At 43.4% G+C, this 21,272-nt stretch overlaps 1 protein-coding gene and 1 pseudogene across 1 annotated transcript; one reads left to right on the top strand and one right to left on the bottom strand.

Annotated features, from left to right (window-relative positions):
- Window positions 1–305: 305 nt before the first annotated feature.
- LOC106562189 (sulfotransferase 2B1) lies at window positions 306–2,758 on the bottom strand. Its single transcript, XM_014126882.3, has 6 exons — window positions 2,488–2,758; window positions 1,921–2,129; window positions 1,671–1,797; window positions 1,478–1,575; window positions 780–960; window positions 306–625 (listed from the first exon to the last, which is right to left on the bottom strand). The coding sequence occupies exons 1-6, from the start codon at window positions 2,624–2,626 to the stop codon at window positions 495–497; spliced, it is 885 nt and encodes a 294-aa protein (XP_013982357.1). The 5' UTR covers window positions 2,627–2,758; the 3' UTR covers window positions 306–494.
- Window positions 2,759–5,115: 2,357 nt separating this feature from the next.
- Window positions 5,116–21,237, top strand: LOC106562176 (dipeptidase 1-like; annotated as a pseudogene).
- Window positions 21,238–21,272: the final 35 nt, after the last annotated feature.

Genomic DNA, 21,272 nt, shown 5'->3' with positions numbered 1-21,272 from the left:
TTTTAATGAACCTGTTAGTCTGTCTGGAGTTAATATATGAGCCCTTCTGCTTGATGCACTGGGAGGTTTTCTAATGCGCCAGTATCAGGAAGTTAAATGTGTCCCTCTCGGATCCCATCAGCAGGCTAATGAGAGGGACAGGCTGACAGCGCTAGCTAGGGAGGAGACATGGTTTGTTCATCTAGCTATTGCAGCACAAGCCAAGATGCAGGAGAAACCTCACTCTCATTCAGTTAACTGTAACATTTAGATTGCTTTAGAGGTGGAGAAACCAAACTACAACAGCAAATAGGCCACACACAATATTTGTTTATATTAGCATATCTATTTTATTATATTATTTTACTATATTGGCTTATGTACGTTATATTTACATTCACAAAAACACAGAGAACATCAGTGGGAGAATCCCAGGGCTTGTATGAAGCGTATCCATCAATCTCCGGCGGCATGGAGGATATGGGCCCTCCCCTGACCCCCAGAGGCCTGTCCTCCTACTCCTCCTCCTCCTCAGGACACTCCCACAGAAAGGTCAGCGGACAGCCTTGCATCTGCTGGCTGTAGACGGTGTCGAAAAAACAAATCTGGTCCTCTGTGAAAGTGTTTCTCCAGTCACCGATTTTACCTGCAAACAGAACAAGGTCTTCATTGTTATGGCCAATCTCTCTCCACAACACTGTGAGTGCAGGGGAGGTCTATGGTACTGTTCTATCCTTCTGGCACTGACTGACACATATCTCTAGTCAGGATTGTACTCCTGTTGAGCAAGGGAGCCTCACCTTTCCTCATGAATTTGCCTTTGCTGTGGTCCATGATCTCCTGTGGGACCAGGGTGTAGTTCACCATGGTGTTGTCTCTCATGCTGCTGAAGCTGCAGTGTCTCAGGGAGCTGGTTAACTCCTCGCCCACTAGGGGGCACTGCAGGAAAGCGCTGATCTTCTCCATCGAGCCTCGCAGGTCCTGAGAAAAGTCAACGCTCTTATTATAGATACAGACAAAGAGGGTTGTTTTCACAAGAGGCTGAATTGATCCTCCATGTCTAGTCTATCAACAACATTTGTGACATACTAAGAGATCAAACGCTCATTAGGGTGGATACAGTGAATATTAATAATGCAAGCAATTCTTTTTCCTAAAACAATGTTCATGTGGTATTTTATGTGCACCTGTTCTCCAAGAATAAATCATAATGTCACTTAAAATAGCATCTCACAATGGTCTATTTATAATCTATGACTAATATTTTCATGTCTGAAGAATAGCCTATTTCTGTAGTTAACACAACCTCAGAAGCTCATGAGACTATAATACAACTGCTGTGATACAAGTGTTGTGTTTTGATGCCCTTAAATTGACATGTCTACAATATGGTTAGGGGTGACACAACTGCCATGAGGAAGAGAGAATGTAATGGGGTGTTTGCAAGTTATGACAACCTCAACAAATAGCAGACAGTAATAGACAAGAGTTCTCCTACCAGCCACATCTCCTCATAAGAGATATAAAGAACATTTGCCAAGACTTCTGCTTGTCTCGTCCAGCCTTTCACATGATCGAACCAGGACCCATAACTCACTGTAAAAAGGGTAAACGTTGGATTAGATCTGACTGTTAACAGGATGATTAAATCCCAGAATTGCTTGAGGTACAAATCATTAGTGTCCACTCACCTGTACCCTCTAGAAAACCATCCAGAAACTCATCAAATGAGTTGGGTTCTGGGAGGAACTTGGCCATTTTATGGAAGTGGTAATATGACACAACAACATCTTTGGGGTTTCTGGCGACATAGATGACCTGAGAGACGGGGTGGAGATAGTGTCACTAACTATCAATATATTATGTCCATGGAGTGGCTTTACAAAATAGGAAATGTCTCACAGCTTTGAGAATAGTCTCTTCAACATAACCACATCCTACCTTAGCTTTGGAACCCTGGAGGGCAGAGGCCAGCAGGTTGTAGGGCAGGTGAGTGGTGATGATTCGGGGCCCTTGGGTGGCCCCCAGCACCTTTTCACTGTAATACTGTTCCAGCCAGGGGGCTCGGGCCCAGTTGGGAACAGTTTTGGAGAGTTGTGGGTCCCCTCTGTTTTTCACAAGAGTGACCACCTCCTGCATCCAGGTAGTCCCTTTAACCAGAGATCATAGACGGAAAGAAAGAATTAAGAAAGAGAGAGAGATAAGAGAGAACTGTACACCTAATACCCCTGTCCTCATTGAATCCCTCCCTAAACCACTACTTCCATAAAGACAGGTGGTCTGAGAGAAGTGGATCTTGAAAGCAATTAATCAATGACAAGTAAAACCAACCGTGACAATACAATAACCTACTGTAGTCTGTACATATACAGTTATTAAAGCCCTGACCGTTTTCTTCAACTGCAAAGTGTGTGAAAGAGGGAGAAGTACTATAGTTGGTTAGTGTTGCAGCATGTCTAATGTGTTGTGACAACGAGCAGAGGTGTGACAGAGCTGTCCTGTCCTTACCTGATTTGGGGTAGGTGGCGATGACAGTGTCCCTGTCCTGGAACTTGAAGTGGAGGGCATAGTTCAGGGAGTCCTGGGTATGAATATGCCCAGGGAATGAGATGTGATGGAAGGTTTCTGTCACGTCCAGCCTGGCCATGTCTGTCTGTCTGCCTGCCTGTCTGACTGCTTGTCTACTTAACTACCTGTCTACCTTTTGGTCTGCCTGTGCCTGTGTCTCTGTCTGTTTGTCTGACTGACAATCTGTGAGGAAGTATGAGATGATCTGGCTTGCTACAGACCTTAAATAGCGAAGCAGTAAGATACAACAGGAACTGTAAGAGGAACTCATTGGAGAAAAGCTGAGTGGGTGTAGCTGTAGAAATTGTTAATCTTGTCTGGATGGAAGGGGATTTCCCAGGAGGAAATGTACTGTATGGTAGGTACTGTAGCTATGGGAATTACCATTTGTATAGAGATTTTTTAATTTTCTTTTGTACAGATGAAGTTGGGGCTGAGTAAAATGATCCGCACTGCCTGTACATAGAAATTGTCTCTGAGCCTGTTGGTCAGGGTCATAAAGCTGGAATCCTTAGCTGCTACATCAATTTTTTGGACTTAGAAATTAATGATATATACTCATTGATGCTTAAGGAATATAACTTTATAAATGCCTCATGAGCTTAGTTCAACTGTCCTACTCCATCAGAACCCAAAATAAAAATTTGATTTACTCCAATGATTGTAAACAATGTAAATGTAAACACTGCATAGCCTCAAAACATGGTTAAAGGCCCAGTGCAGAAATATGTTTTTCACCCATGTTTTATATATATTTCCACACTATGAGGTTGGAATAATACTGTGAAATTGTAAAAATGATGATAATGTTCTTTTAGTGTAAGTGCTGTTTGAAAAGACCACCTGAAATCTCAGCCTGTTCTGACCTGCCTGGTGACATCGCCAGGTGGTAAAATAGTAAGAAAGAGAGTTCCAAACCTCTCTACCAATAACAATTTTCCCCTCCCCACTCAGACCACTCCCAGAAAGTCCTAGCAAAATTCTTGCCTGAGAAATTGCTATTTGCTACGAAGCTATTTTTGTTTCTTTTTGACCATTTTAATTGAAAGCAATCACAGTAAGGTATTTATTTACCCAGGACTTTATATAAATAATTTTGACAAAAATGTCCAAAATGCGCAACTTCATTTTTATGCTGATGATACTGTTATTTACTGTTGTGCCTCATCTCTTACAAAAGCTTTCCAGAACTTGCAAACTGCTTTTTATACTGTTCAACATACCTTGTGTCAATTGAAGCTTATCCTCAATACTGACAAAACTAAACTAATGGTGTTTTCTAAAGCAAGAAATAGACCTCTGAACCTTTCACCTATTACTACCTGTCAGGGAAAGGAGATTGAGGATGTAACCTCATATAAATATCTTGGAATTTTGATTGATGATGGCCTCTCTTTTAAAATGCATATTCAACAACTTACAAAAAAATTGAAGCTGAAATTGGGTGTTGCTATGGTGACCAGTGAGCTGAGATAAGGCGGGGCTTTACCTAGCAAAGACTTATAGATGACCTTGAGCCAGTTGGTTTGGCGATGAATATGTAGTGAGGTCCAGCCAATGAGAGCATACAGGTCACAGTATATGGGGCTTTGGTGACAAAACGGATGGCACTGTGATAGACTACATCCAGTTTGCTGAGTAGAGTGTTGGGGGATATTTTGTAAATGACATTGCCGAAGTCAAGGATCGGTAGGATGGTCAGTTTTACGAGGGTATGTTTGGCAGCATGAGTGACAGAGGCTTTGTTGCGAAATAGGAAGCAGATTCTAGATTTAATTTTGGATTGGAGATGCTTAATGTGAGTCTGGAAGGAGAGTTTACAGTCTAACCACACGCCTAGGTATTTGTAGTTGTCCACAAATTCTAGGTCTGAACCGTCCAGAGTAGTGATGCTAGTCGGATGGGAGGGTGCGGGCAGCAATCAGTTGAAGAGCATGCACTTAGTTTTACTAGCATTTAAAAGCAGTTGGAGGCCACGGAAGGAGTGTTGTATGGCATTGAAGCTATGGGATGGTCCTCACAATAGTCAGGAAGATAAGCTAATGGTACCCATAAAACGATGAATTCAGTCATAAATGAATAAACCAACACTGTGGCCTTGTGTTAGAGTGTCTGCACTGAGATTGGAAGATTGGGGTTCTATCTCTGGTCGAGTCATACCAGGGATTGAACATCATGCCTCTCTGCTTGGCACTCTGCATTAAGGAAATGGATTGGGGTTGAGGTCCTGTGACCGACTAGTGTCATGTCCATGGGGTGTTCTTGCTCCTGCCCCTATGTGTCGTTCTGGCTTGGACAAGGCTTACTTGTCTAAGGCTTTACTATTTATGATTATTAGGAATACCTGTAATGTATTATATGCTATTTAGCAGCAAAAGTTTCCAGGTGTAAACTCAACATGTCTGAATGTTCCTGATCTGAACCCCCTATCTTCCAGATCCCATATAGGCCTGACAACGTAGAACAGTGAGAGGATGAGAGAAAAGGTCTCGAAAATACCACGGAAAAGCCTGGATCAGCTGAGTCAACCGTTCATTATGCCTTAATTCAGAGTGGGGCTCCAGAAACATGAACGTACACAGAACACTGCTCAACACGTGAGCGGGCCACAGTCATTTGTGAACACGAGTGGTCTAGATGAGCACTTATACAGCCAAGGATCCACAAGGGACTTGCGATAGGGTACAGATAAAGGATCTTAATTTGACAAGTTTCTCACAGTGGGAAAATAATCCTGCAGCAACAGGAAATGTGAATTATTATATAGACTATAATTAATGGACATTTTTGTAGGGGTTGATAAAGTTTTAGTAAGGACAAATCAAGTCTGACATTTTTAAGTGGAAATTAAAAACTTCATAAGCCTTTTTAAACCTTGAATACAGTAGAAGTTTGAATTTCCTGCTGTGCTGGACATTTCCTGCAACAACAGGGTGGTTAAATTAAACTGTAGGCAGCTGTAGGCAGCTATAGTCTATGTAAATCTTGGTGAGGCAAACAAAAAAAGTGTTGGCGGATGCATGCCAGCAAAGCCACTACACAACACAACACAACACTAAACAGTACATTAATTGCACTTTAACGGTGACAAAGTTTGACCACAAACTGTTAGGGTCTACATAAAGCTGTCCCAACAGCAGAGTCCCAACAGCAGTCCCAACAAATTACCACTGCTACACCTGGATATCAGCGGAGCATTGTCTGGCAGCGAAACAGTTCATTCAGCCTTTAAAAAAAACATAGCTTATATGGCTGACTTGCTTAAACAAATGTGGTTTCTACTGACAAATGAGATGTACAAACTATGGCATAAGGGGACGACAAGGGTATAAGAGGTAATCAGTAATTTCAATTTAGACATTAATGAGTAAGCTAGGACAGATGTGGTCTATATAACTATTTGTTCAGCACTTTTGAAATGTACAGCAACAGAATTCAGAACATGGGCCGTTCTTAGAGTATTCTCTCTGTACACCAAGTCAGAACCGAAGCATAAATAAAGGGCACATATAAGCAGACAATGAAAGCTCTTACAATATTTCAATGATTACATTTCTCTAAAACAAGTTATAGGCTACATGTGCACCACCAAGTCAGAACACTAGGCAAAATTAAGAGGGGAAAACAGGGCAAATTATTAGGGTGAGTCACATAGGCTACTAACAGCTTACTACATAACATACACTTAGTATTACTTGCTTAGCTCCAGTATACATATCTTCCCTGGCACATTACATCATTTATGCAACAGCGTACAAGACATTTTTGGACTCTTGTTGTGTGGTCCTCACTTGAACAGGAAGGGGTGCGGCAGTCCTTCATGGGCGAATTTTGTCATCAAAATCTGTCATTCTCTGGATTTATGCTGCTTTCAAGACAAATGGGAACTCAGAAAAAACACGGTCAAATCATGATGACTTCAGGGATCTTCAGGTCGTAGAGGCCCGAGTGCCGACTTACAATTCCAAGTTGGATGATCGTTCAAAATGTATTTTCCCAGTCAGAGCTAATTCTTTTTACCAACTTCCCAGTTGTCTTGAACTCACTGAAGTCAGATTTCCCAGTTCTGAGTTAACAGTTGTTTTGAGTGTGGCAGAAATCATGCTGGATTGACAGCATGGCCAATGTTGAATGTTTATCATTTTAAACTTGTTATGGGCAGGTGGGACGGTAGTGTCCCACCTGGCCAACATCCGGTGAAATTGCAGAAAACATTCTTGAAAATATATGTCTTATTCATCAAAATAAAGCTTAATTTCTTGTTAATCCAGCCACGGTGTCAGATTTCAAAAAGGCTTTACAGCGAAAGCAAACCATGCGATTATCTGAGGACAGCGCCCCGCATACAAACACATGAAAATCATATTTCAACCAGGCAGGTGCGCCACAAAAGTCAGAAATAGCGATATAATTAATGCCTTACCTTTGAAGATCTTCTTCTGTTGGCACTCCAAAATGTCCCAGAAACATCACAAATGGTCCTTTTGTTCAATAATGTCCTTCTTTATGTCCCAAAAATGTCCATTTATTTGGCGCATTTGATTCAGAAATACACAGGTTTCAACTCGCCCAACATGCCTACAAAGTATCTAATAAGTTATCTGTAAACTTGGTCCAAACATTTCAAACAACGTTCCTAATCCAACCTCAGGTACACTAAAATGTAAATAAACAATAAAATTTAAGATGGAATAAACTGTTTCTAATACCGGATAAAAATAACGTGAAGCACGGTCAAGTACACGCGCACCAAAACAGTAGAGTCCACCTGGAGTGAAACTCACAATGAATAGGACTACTTTGTCATTTCTCAAAAGAAAAACATCGAACAATTTCTAAAGACTGTTGACATCTAGTGGAAGCCATAGGAACTGCAACCAGGTTCCTAATAATAAGCGTATCTCATAGAAAACAATTGGAAAATCCTTTGATCTCAATTGTTTTGTGGGGGGGATGGTTTGTCCTCGGGGTTTCGCCTGCCATATCAGTTCTGTTATACTCACAGACATTATTTTAACAGTTTTAGAAACTTTTGGGTGTTTTCTATCCAAATCTACCAATTATATGCTTATCCTAGCTTCTGGGCCTGAGTAACAGGCAGTTTACTTTGGGCACACTTTTCATCCGGAGGTGAAAATACTGCCCCCTACCCAAGAGAGGTTAAGCTTGGAAAAGCCCTTAAACCTAGAATTGGGACCACACATATATTCCACTGAATAGCAGGCTAGTGATTGCTTTTCTGTCACAACGTCCACAGAAGGTGGCGCCTCTCCCCGGTCGAGCGGCGCTCGGCGGTCGTCGTCGCCGGCCTACTAGCTGCCACCGATCCATGTTTCAGTGTCTGTTGGTTATGTCTGTTTTAGTCTGCACCTGTTCCTTGTTTGTCATTAGTGGGGGGGTATTTAGTTTGTCTGTTTTCGTTTGGGATTCGTGCGGGATTGTTTCGTGTTACGTTTATTGTAGTAGGCAGGATTTATGTATGTATTTGATTACGCAACGTATTTGGATAGGCATTGGGGTTGCCGGGCTGCGCCCCGTCTATTTGCAGTTTGGAGCTATTCTCCTTCCTTTTGTTGACTGTGCACCCTGCCTTGTCGCCGTATTTGCTCTGGGATGTATTAAACGTTTGTTCAACGGACCTCAGTCTCCTGCGCCTGACTTACCCCTTTCCTGCTATCTTCGATAACGTGACATTTGCAATGCTTGCAGTTCGTCACTGATTCCTTCCAAACCCCTCATTGTTGAATTTGTGATTTCCAACTTGTTGTGTAATGTTTGTCCAATGGCCGATGAGCATGATACGTTTTATCTATAATTTATCTTCATTATTTCTCTTCATAATGACAAGGATTGAGAAGGATTTGCCAGTAGATTGTTGACTTGATTCATGATGATGACTGCTAGCTAAGATTTAGAAAGTATGATGACATGATCAGTCCAATCAAAGCTACTGTACATATAACGTGATTTGACGTAATTTTATCTGTGGCCAATGACCTTGAGCCTTCTTGGATGTGCTCTTCTAATGTAACTCTATGGCAGCACCCAAGGGACTTCAATTTTCAAGCTCTACCCTTAGGTTTGGCAGTGACGTAGAGTCCCCATGAGTGACAGAACACTGAGCCAATCACGTTTATATTTTTACCGGTGTTTATTTTTTATATATTTTGCAATTTAGCAGATGCTCCTGTCTAGACCAATTAGGGTTAAGTGCCTTGCTAAAGTGCACATTGACCGATTTTTCACCTAGTTGGCTCAGGGATTCAAACCAGCAACCTTTTGGTTACTGGCCCAACACTCTTAACCGCTAGGCTACTGTACCTGTTGCCTTGTGTCGTGGAAATTCATACTGAGAAAGACTTTGTCATTTCTTCAAACAATCATCTTTATTTAATATTGATTAATTATTGAAATAATGAGACTAGTCAACCCAACAGTCTTGACCTTTGGGCCCAGTAGCCTAACCGTTACAGACAATGCAGAGTTGTTATATAGCTGACACTAAAGATGCTTAGTCATTGCTGGTTCCACCCCTCCCACATAGATTTAGGGGCAGCATAAGCCACTTTGGGTGTTGTTTCTCAGATGCAAGATGATTGGAAACAATAAGGGTTTTATTCTATTCTTCCAGGCTCTCTTTATCTCAGTTACACCCACCACATCTTATCTATGGAATGCCAGCTGTAGTTTTTAGGCTCCTCTCAGTTCACACAGACATTTAATAGAACATAAATGTCTTACTATTAGTTAAGTATATAATCGTTAACTATTAATATCAAACAAATCAGGTAAATATGTAACTGTTCTATGACATTCTCCCATTTTGAGATTTCTCTCAATTTAAAATATAAATTCCAAGGTTTAAAAAGACATCATTAAGAAATTCTCAGCAATTTAAATCAGAGGACATTTTTTGTCAGTACGAAACAACTCATCATGTTAATACTGATCATACCAATTGGTCAGCATGGTAGAAATAACCATTTCCATCCCCATAGCACCATCTGTAGAAACTCAAATTAGCATATCTTGTTGGACAAATCCAGGTAGTGACTCCCTGTTTAAGTAACATTTCTTCCATTTAGAGGAAGAGGAAAAACCAGTTAGCACTGTTATTTTAATTTTAAACCCTGTCTATATGAACAGGGAAACCCATATCATTATCAAGATATTGCCTAATTAGTGGTCCCACAACGGGGTGTTGTATCCACACTGGGATATTGCCTACTGCGATTACTATGGTATAGATTCTCTTATGTCTATCCAAATGTGCAAAACTACCTACAGAGTACCCATGTCTCCTATCTAAATATGTAACACGGTCCCAAAAAAATCCAACAAAACACTCAAAATAACACTTTACAATAGTAACCCAGTGCATACCGGTTTACCTCATTTATCAAATATTTTATCAAAACATTACACATTATAATTTGAACTTCACTAAGCCAGATGCCCACGCAAGGCATGTTTATATAGCTGACACTAAAGATGCTTAAACATGACTGGTTCCACCCCTCCCATATAGATTGGGGGGACCATAAGCCACTTTGGGTTCACCCTGTGATCATCTGCCTCTGGTGTTGTTTCTCAGATGCAAGATGATTAGAAACAATAAGGGTTTTATTCTATTCTTCCAGGCTCTCTTTATCTCAGTTACACCCACCACATCTTATCTATGGAATGCCAGCTGTAGATTTTTAGGCTCCTCTCAGTTCACACAGACATTTAATAGAACATAAATGTCTTACAATTAGTTAAGTATATAATCGTTAACTATTAATATCAAACAAATCAGGTAAATATGTAATTGTTCTATCACACCTGGCATATGCAGGTACTGTGACTCAAATTTAGATGTATTTATATTTTTAGACATAAAACAGTGACTCCACTCCGAGTAGAGCAAAAGGTTAACCCTTTAGATAGATCTGATTAAACTTCCCCTGACCCCTGATAGACTTCGACCCTCAGCACATATTGTTGATGAGGTGCTATCTACGGTTGAAGTCGGAAGTTTACATACACCTTAGCCAAATACATTTAAACTCAGTTTTCACAATTCCTGACATTTAATCCTAGTAAAAATTCCATGTCTTAGGTCAGTTAGGATCACCACTTTATTTTAAGAATGTGAAATGTCAGAATAAAAGCAGACAGAATGATTTATTTCAGCTTTTATTTCTTTCATCACATTCCCAGTGGGTCAGAAGTTTGCATACACTCAATTAGTATTTGGTAGCATTGCCTTTAAATTGTTTAACTTGAGTCAAACGTTTCGGGTAGCCTTCCACAAGCTTCCCACAATAAGTTGGGTGAATTTTGGCCCATTCCTCCTGACAGAGCTGGTGTAACTGAGTCAGGTTTGTAGGCCTCTTTGCTCACACACGCTTTTTCAGTTCTGCCCACAAATCTTCCACAGGATTGAGGTCAGGGCTTTGTGATGGCCACTCCAATACCTTGACTTTGTTGTCCTTAAGCCATTTTGCCACAACTTTGGAAGTGTGCTTGGGGTCATTGTCCAATTGGAAGACCCATTTGCGACCAAGCTTTAACTTCCTGACTGACGTCTTGAGATGTTGCTTCAATATAGCCACATAATGTTCCTTCCTCATGATGCCATCTATTTTGTGAAGTGCACCAGTCCCTCCTGCAGCAAAGCACCCCCACAACATGATGCTGCCACCCCCGTGCTTCATGGTTGGGATGGTGTTCTTCAGCTTGTAAGCCTCCACCTTTTTTCTCCAAACATAACGGTGGTCATTATGGCCAAACAGTTCTATTTTTGTTTCATCAGACCAGAGGACATTTCTCCAAAAAGTACGATATTTGTCCCCATCTGCAGTTGCAAGCCGTAGTCTGGCTTTTTTATGGTGGTTTTGGAGCAGTGTCTTCTTCCTTGCTGAGCGGCCTTTCAGGTTATGTCGATATAGGACTCGTTTTACTGTGGATATAGATACTTTTGTACCTGTTTCCTCCAGCATCTTCACAAGGTCCTTTGCTGTTGTTCTGGGATTGATTTGCACTTTTCGCACCAAAGTACGTTCATCTCTAGGAGACAGAACGCATCTCCTTCCTGAGCGGTTTGTCGGCTGCGTGGTCCCATGGTGTTTATACTTGCGTACTATTGTTTGTACAGATGAACATGGTACCTTCAGGCGTTTGGAAATTGCTCCCAAGGATGAACCATACTTGTGGGGGTCTACATTTTTCGGTCTTAGCTGATTTCTTTTGATTTTCCCGATGATGTCAAGCAAAGAGGCACTGAGTTTGAAGGTATGCCTTGAAATACATCCACAGGTACACCTCCAATTGACTCAAATTATGTCAATTAGCCTATCAGACGCTTCTAAAGCAATGCCATCATTTTCTGGAATATTCCAAGCTGTTTAAAGGCACAGTCAACTTAGTGTATGTAAACTTCTGACCCACTGGAATTGTGATACAGTGAATTATAAGTGAAATAATCTGTCTGTAAACAATTGTTGTAAAAATGACTTGTGTCATGCACAAAGTAGATGTCCTAACCGACTTGCCAAAACCATAGTTTGTTAACAAGAAATTTGTGGAGTGGTTGACAAACGAGTTTTAATGACTCCAACATAAGTGTATGTAAACTTCCGACTTCAACTGTAAGTGTATGTAAACTTCTGACTTCAACTGTACATATATTTATAACACGTTTTAATATAATTTCTTATTTGAGTGGTCATGCCATCATTGGGTATAGGGCAGTGTCCAACGTTAATCCACATCTATATCATTACTGGGGTTGTCTTGCATATGGATTTCAAACTTGAGGGAGTTGTACTGAACATTACACATTAACCAATATGCTTAACTTCATGTGTTTACTTTACAACCAAAGTGATAATGACAGAGGAACTGAGGAGACATAATAAACTCTCTTTATTTGAGCCTGACCCACAAAGAGACACTTTGGGGACAGAGGAAGAGTGTGGAGGGAACACAGTGAACTGTGAAATCTGAAGAGGCACAAGAGACACCAAAGATGACCTGCCCTGGCAGATGAGGATGAAGTTTAACAACCGGCTGAATACAGTGGATCTGTACACCCTCAACAATACACACACCAACATCCCCAAGATCAGAGAGGGACGACTGGCAGCACAGGTACACGCATGCATGCACCCACGCACGCACGAACGCACACACACAAAACCGACAAGGACTCACAAAAAGACGTATGTGAGGGTGGTTGATAATAATGCATGTATTACATCAGGGATCATCAACTTGATTCAGCCTCGGGACAATTTATTTTCTTGAGCGGATGGTTGGGGGTCCGGAACATAATTACAAATAATTTGTAGACTGCAAATTGACTGCAAGAAGCCCAGATATAAAACATAATATTTGACTAAAATATAATAATTTCAAACCTTGCTTACATCTGTATATGATCACGTGCCTCTCTCTATTATGCGTGGGAATACTTGGGAACAGATTTCCCAGATTAAAATCACTTGGAGCTGATTTCATGGTGCTTTTACAGTTTATGTCCAACAATGAAAATTCAACTAAATTTGTATTTTCTTTGCTCAGAAAACTTGGGGTGGTCAAATAAAACTGCCAGTTGGGGAACTCTGTATTACATGATAACAATAATAATAAACTGATAAGAGAATAATCTAATAAGGGTAAATGAATCAATAATCCATCATTAATTAGTAGTTATGGAGCATGGATGTCACGGTTGTCGTTGGGAAAGGAGGACCAAAATGCAGCAGGTGTGTGGTTGCTCATCTTGAACTTTTATTAACTCAAAATGAACACCAAAATAACAAAAACGAACTCACAATCACTGAACAGTCTTCTCAGGCTCATACACGCTAGACAAGAAACAATCTCCCACAAAACCTACACCAAACAATTACCCATATATAGGACTCTCAATCAGAGGCAACGAGGAAGCACCTGCCTCCAATTGAGAGTCCCAACCCCCCAATTAACCTAACATAGAAATACACTCACTCGACTAAACATAGAAATACCTAAACATAGAACATAAACCAAACCCCGGAAATAATAAATCAAACGCCCTTCAACAAACACACCACCCGAAACCACATAAAACAAATACCCTCTGCCACGTCCTGACCAAACTACAATAACAATTAACCCTTATACTGGCCAGGACGTGACAGTACCCCCCCCCCCCCCCCCCCCTAAAGGTGCAGACCCCGGAAGCACCTCAAGAATAACGAAAACCCCAAACAACAACAACAAAAAATCCCCCTAAACTAAAGGGAGGGAAGGGAGGGTGGCTGCCGTCACCGACGGCACTTGTGCTACACCCCCCCTCCCCAACCCACCTATGCAGGTGGTGGTTCAGGCTCCGGCCTATTGTCCTCCAGAGTGCCGACCGACCCGATCAGCCTCGGACCGTAGGCAGACTCCCCCTGCTCCGGATCATGGGCAGACCTCTTCCTCTCCATCCTGTAGGCAGACTCATTAATTAAACAGTTAATCACTTTAAGTTCTGAATTGTCAGGCTTACTCAGTTCAGGGTTGCTGCTAGACTCCCTTGGTCTTTGGTCATCGGCAGACTCTGGGCAGATGGGCCGCTCTGGCTGATCCTGGCCGATGGGCCGCTCTGGCTGATCCTGGCCGATGGGCAGGTCTGGCGACTCCTGACTGACGGGCAGGTCTGGCGACTCCTGACTGACGGGCAGCTCTGGCGACTCCTGACTGACGGGCAGCTCTGGCGACTCCTGACTGACGGGCAGCTCTGGCGACTCCTGACTGACGGGCAGCTCTGGCGACTCCTGACTGACGGGCAGCTCTGGCGACTCCTGACTGACGGGCAGCTCTGGCGACTCCTGACTGACGGGCAGCTCTGGCGACTCCTGACTGACGGGCAGCTCTGGCGACCCCTGACTGACGGGCAGCTCTGGCGACCCCTGACTGACGGGCAGCTCTGGCGACTCCTGACTGTGCCGACGCACTGGAAGCCTGGTGCGTGGTGCTGGTACTGGGGTTATGAGCCTGGGAACATGCACCTCCAGGCTAGTGCGGGGAGCGGGAACAGGACGCGTCGGACTGGGCTGACGCACTGGAAGCCTGGTGCGTGGTGCTGGTACTGGACGTGCCAGACTGGGAACACGCACCTCCAGGCTAGTGCGGGGAGCGGGAACAGGACGAGTCGGACTGGGCTGACGCACTTCCGGGTCCGCACGAGAGACAGGAACTGGAAACACCGGGCCATGGAGGCGCACAGGCGGTCTTGATCTTACCTCCTGCACAACCCGTCCTGGCTGGATGGAACTAGTAGCCCTGTACGAGCGGGGTGCTCGTGCAGGGGCCTGATGGTTGCCGTGCGTAGAGCGGGAGTTGGGTAGCCTGGTCCTAGGAGGCGTACAGGCGACCAGATGCGCTGCGCAGGCATCCTCCTACCAGGCTGGATGCCCACTCTAGCACGGCACCTGCGATGGGCTGGAATAACTCGCACTGGACTGTTCGTGCGTATGGGCGAGATTGTGCGCTCTTCCGCGAAACATGGCGCCCTCCACTCCATACGCTCCTCCATATAATCACGGGTAGCTGGCTTCTGGCTCTTCCTTGGCCTAGCCAAACTACCCGTGTGCCCCCCCAACATTTTTTATTGGGGGTGCCTCTCGTGCTTCAACGCTAGTCGTGTTCCTCGGTAATGTTCCCGGTCCTCACCCCATTTTCTCCATGGGCCCTCTCCGGCCATAATCTGTTCCCATGTCCATCTTTCTCGTTGGTCCAACTCAATTTCCCACTGCTCCTTACAATCCACCTGTTGCTCTTTCCTCTGCTGCTTGGTCCTTTTGTGGTGGGAGATTCTGTCACGGTTGTCATTGGGAAAGGAGGACCAAAATGCAGCAGGTGTGCGGTTGCTCATCTTGAACTTTTATTAACTCAAAATGAACATCAAAATAACAAAAACGAACTCACGATCACCGAACAGTCTTCTCAGGCTCATACACGCTAGACAAGTAACAATCTCCCACAAAACCTACACCAAACAATTACCCATATATAGGACTCTCAGTCAGAGTCAACGAGGAAGCACCTGCCTCCAATTGAGAGTCCCAACCCCCCCATTAACCTAACATAGAAATACACTCACTCGACTAAACATAGAAATACCTAAACATAGAACATAAACCAAACCCCGGAAATAATAAATCAATCGCCCTTCAACAAACACACCACCCCGAACCACATAAAACAAATACCCTCTGCCACGTCCTGACCAAACTACAATAACAATTAACCCTTATACTGGCCAGGACGTGACAATGGATAATTAATAATTAATGTAATGAACATCTCATAAAGGTCTAGTAGAGGCTGGAAAGGGAGAGAAATGTGTGTGTGTATTTAGAGATACCGGGAGGAGCCTTCAAGGTTCTCCTAATCTATGGGGAAAGGAACAGGCAGTGCTGGAACAGTGGTGGGAGGTCAAGGAAGAGATACTGTTCACCTACTGTCTGTGCGTAAGTGTGTGCATAGGTTATCTACTTTTGGGTGTGGATGTGTGTAAGTAGCGGAGAGAGAGGATAAAATGAACATCTTTGTTATTTGTACCGGAGAACATTATCTGAATAAAATGAACAGACCTTTTGCAGAAAGCTGAGTCCTTGCCTAATTATGATCCCAGTGTCTTACAAACCCTGGGGATTAGTCAAGGCTTATTGATTGTTAATTTATAGCATTAGGATATAAAATTCCATTATCATAAACTGATCAAATGTTTATTGTACCCTTGCAGTTCTGGGCAGCATATGTACCATGTGAGACTCAGTACAAAGATGCCGCCAGACAAATTCTTGAGCAGATTGACGTCATCCACAGAATGTGTATGAAATACCCAGAAGCCTTCATGTTTGCTACCAGCAGCAAAGGTGAGAGTCATCTACAAAAAATGTGATCAAAAGTTAAACAGTAAGGGCTCTATTCAATATTTAAAGCGGAAGTGTTTTAGATTCCGCAATATACATTTAAAGGTCATTTCCGATTGATCCAAACATATGCAGCATTTACCGTGAATGCAGTCTCCGCTAAATTTCAATCATACTGTAGAGCTGAACTTCCGCGATACGGATTAAATGGAGCCATACATTTGTTTATGAGAATGAAACCCCTTTAGAACTCTCCACTGTGAAATACCATAGATAACAAAGTTGTATTCACTTCCCACCTGTATTATCAAGAAATTATTTTATCACAGATATCATGGACAGGACGGCCAGTCTGATCGGGGTGGACGGAGGACACTCTTTGGACAGCAGCCTGGGCACCCTGCGCACCATGTACCACCCGGGGGTCCGCTACATCACCCTCACCCACGGCTGCAACACACCATAGTGAGTAGGCTCTGCTACCCTGCTGACGACAGGGCCACCCTGGTCTGGGGACTAGGTGCCACAGATTATACTTAGTAAGTGACAAGGTGCTCAACATTTTTTTTGTAGTACTTTATAGTTGAGATTCCTAAGTATATCAACACTTTACACACCATATGATGCTCTCTCAAAGAGCACATACAGCTATGATAGAAATGACAAGAATGTAAATGAATGAGACACAACAGGTAACAGCTGAAACTGCTTATTAATAGACAAATTATACTGTATTTCACTGAATTCTGTGGTGGGGAAAAAAGGGGATTCCTGTTGCCACCTGTTTCAGAGGTATCATATTCTGGGAAAGTCGTCTAAACAGATTGGCTAGCTAATCAAACCATGGCCCTGGACAGACTACAGGGCCTAGTGAATCCCCCAGTCCCTCACTGACTCATATCATATTAGCAGGATATAGGAAAGTGGAAGAGAAAGATCACTTCCAGAAGCTGGCCTGGTGTTTTACTGTGGTTGTGTGTGTTTTCCCCCCAGGGCAGATAATTGGCTAGTGGATTCGGGAGCCAAGCCATCGCAGCACAATGGACTGTCTGAGTTTGGAAAGGTTGGTCACACACACACACACACACACATTGGAAATACCCACTCATATCATTGGTCAAATCTACTATACTATTTGGCGCAGCTTGTACAACTTCTGCTTTTGAGTTTACTTGGAAATCAGGTGTAAATGCCTGTCATAAACATAGGGAGCATTCCAAGTAAATTTTTTAATCAAATGGGCAATTCCTCAGAAACTGTTGTCTTACCCTCAAATACTTATTTTCACCTACAGCTTGTTATAGCAGTATTTTATCACTTGTATAAAACACACTGGATGAAAACATATTCATTCTCTTGACAGACTATCCAAGCTACAAACCATATCATTAGGTTTGATAGGCTGAATGAATCACATATAATCGTCTCTATAACACCAGTAGGGTGACACAGTAAGAGGGTCATTTCCCCCAGTCCTGGCAGAAACATTCATAATTGTTTTTCACCCGACAGCAACTTATATTTGAGATGAACCGCATTGGGATGTTGATTGACTTGGCCCACGTGTCAGAGAAAGTGATGAACCAGGTTCTAGACCTGTCCAAAGCGCCAGTCATCTTCAGTCACTCCTCTGCCTACACTGTGTGCCCACACAAGAGGAACGTGCCTGACGACGTCCTGAGGAAGGTGGTGAGTGATGGGCGAGAGGGGCAAGGGGATAGTGGATTACAGAATACATATGAGGAACTTAGTCATTCCTTCTCCTTAGACCTCATCCTTTCCCTGAGGAGGGTGATGAGTCAGGAGAGAAGGGTGAGAGACGAGGGAATAGAGAATTGGGAGTCTGGTAGTGAGAGGAGAAGTACTAGGGGAGTAGGCAGAGTGAGGGGATTGGATGCTGAGGAGGGTGAGGTGTATAAAGGAATTGGACCTGAGAGTGGTGGTGAGTGGACATGTGATAGGATGAAGGGTTATGTGACAGGCGGGATAAGGGGAGGAACATGGATTGAGAAAACAGACAGGGAACAGAAAAGGGGTTTAAGAGTGAAAAGGAGGTGTCTGGGAATATAGGCTGAGGGGAGGATGAGAAAGGGTTTAGAGGAAGGTTGAGACAGGTTGTTTTAGGCAAAGAAAAGTAAGCAATAAGACTGCAAAAGAAACGTGGTAATGTATACAGTGAAATTAAAACTACAATGATATCAAAAGGAAGTTAGAAAAGCCATCAGATCTTTCCAATACTTTTGAAAACAGACACAAACTAAAAGCAGGTTTTCATCAAGGATCTCTACTTTGCTCCGTTCATCTTTGCCTCATTCCTGACTAGTCTCCTAGTCCCTGCCGCTGAAAAACATCCACACAGCATGATGCTGCCACCACCATGCTTCACCGTAGGGTTGGTGCCAGGTTTCCTCCAGACGTGACGCTTGGAATTAACACCAAAGAGTTCAATCTTGTTTCTCATGGTCTGAGTCCTTTAGTTGCCTTTTGGCAAATTCCTAGTGGGGTTTCATGTGCCTTTTACCGAGGAGGGGCTTCTGTCTGGCCACTCTACCATAAAGACCTGATTGGTGGAGTGCTGCAGAGATGGTTGTCCTTCTGGAAGGTTCTCTCATCTCCACAGAGGAACTCTGGAGCTCTGTCAGAGTGACCACTGGATTCTTGGTCACCTCCCTGACCAAGGCCCTTCTCAACACAATCCTGTCTATGAGCTCTACGGACAATTCCTTCGGCCTCATGGCTTGGTTTTTGCTCTGACATGCACTGTCAACTGTGGGACCTTATATAGACAGGTGTGTGCCTTTCCAAATCATGTCCACAATCAATTGAATTTACCACAGGTGGACTCCAATCAAGTTGTAGAAACATCTCAAGGATGATCAATGGAAACAGGATGCACCTGAACTCAATTTCGAGTCTGAGAGCAAAGAGTCTGAATACTTATGTAAATAATGTATTTCTGTTTTTATTTTTTATAAATTAGCATTTAATTTTTTTTTTTTAGAATAAGGCTGTAACGTAACAAAATGCGGAAAAAGGGAAGGGGTCTGAATACTTTCCGAATTCACTGTATATTCACCTTTCTTTTCATATTTAATCTAGATCACTTTGACCACATAAAGACCGTGGCTGGACACAGTATCGTTGGTTTTGGTGGAGATTATGATGGAGTGGGCAGGTGAGTAGAGTGAATTGACCTAGGAGTTATTCACCTAGTTACAATAAAACACCACTGAACTTGATTGAGCAAAGTGTATTATCTTAAAAGTTGCTCATTGTAATATACCAGTAAAAAAGTCTAAAGTCATATGTCTGAGTAGTAATGCATTTCTTTTTTAAAGTAATGTCTGAGTACTAGTAGTAAAACATTTGATAAAAAGTCAAGTAATGTCTGAGTAGTAATAGTAGTAAAACATTTTATAAATGTTTTACGTGGAAAGAAACCCATTCTGTTGGGGGAGGAGTGCAGAAGAATGAGATAATATTGGCTTCAGTTTGACACACACACACCCCTCTGTACCTGTGCTGTCTGTCAGGGTCTCGGAGTTTCTGGAGGACGTGTCTAAGACCCTGCTCTGGTGGCAGAGCTGCTGAGCAGAGGCTGGACAGATACTGAGGTGAAAGTTGCTCTGGTGGCAGAGCTGCTGAGCAGAGGATGGACAGATGCTGAGGTGAAAGCTGCTCTGGTGGCAGAGCTGCTGAGCAGAGGATGGACAGATGCTGAGGTGAAAGCTGCTCTGGTGGCAGAGCTGCTGAGCAGAGGATGGACAGATGTTGAGGTGAAAGCTGCTCTGGTGGCAGAGCTGCTGAGCAGAGGATGGACAGATGCTGAGGTGAAAGCTGCTCTGGTGGCAGAGCTGCTGAGCAGAGGATGGACAGATGCTGAGGTGAAAGCTGCTCTGGTGGCAGAGCTGCTGAGCAGAGGATGGACAGATGCTGAGGTGAAAGCTGCTCTGGTGGCAGAGCTGCTGAGCAGAGGATGGACAGATGCTGAGGTGAAAGCTGCTCTGGTGGCAGAGCTGCTGAGCAGAGGATGGACAGATGCTGAGGTGAAAGCTGCTCTGGTGGCAGAGCTGCTGAGCAGAGGATGGACAGATGCTGAGGTGAAAGCTGCTCTGGTGGCAGAGCTGCTGAGCAGAGGATGGACAGATGTTGAGGTGAAAGCTGCTCTGGTGGCAGAGCTGCTGAGCAGAGGATGGACAGATGCTGAGGTGAAAGCTGCTCTGGGGGACAACCTGCTAAGTGTGTTCAGAGAGGTGGAGCATGTGAGTACTACAGTAAAGGTTACACACTATTTCCACAAGATTGATAAACACACAAGCCTCCATAGATCTATTTAAAAAGGGCTGATGCAATACAAAATACAGTGGCATACACAGAAATTACAGGCATTTTTAATGCACCATTTGTTCCAGTGCTTTGTTACCCTCCCTGACTCCGAACTCCTATCTTCCAGGTATGAGACAGCCTGAGGGGTACGGCTGCAGATGATCTTCCCATCCCTTATGAAGAAGTGAAAAACGACTGCAGGACCAGCTATGGCTACCCTGTCCCCAACCCAGACAGTGCTGGGACAGTTCTCTCCCTCAGCTCTCTGGCCCTGGTACTAACACTGACTCTGAGCAGCCTGCTGTCCTGGTCTCTATAAGCCCCCTCTACATAGACTATGCTGGGTGTGATGGTATTATCACCCCTCGTCTATGGCAGTAGGCTGCCCAAGGCATAGTACCCTACTACTTGAGTTCTGTGTTCACATCTTTCACAAGTTCTATTGGTGATGGAGTCCATGAACTGTGATTGAAGGAAGGAATTGTACATAGAAATGTTAACATTACT

Source organism: Salmo salar, chromosome 11 (assembly GCF_965601325.2).
Source record: "Salmo salar chromosome 11, fSalSal1, whole genome shotgun sequence".
NCBI classification, from domain to species: Eukaryota; Metazoa; Chordata; class Actinopteri; order Salmoniformes; family Salmonidae; genus Salmo; species Salmo salar.
Note: the sequence above shows the minus strand (reverse complement) of the source record. Positions and strands in the feature narration are given on the sequence as shown.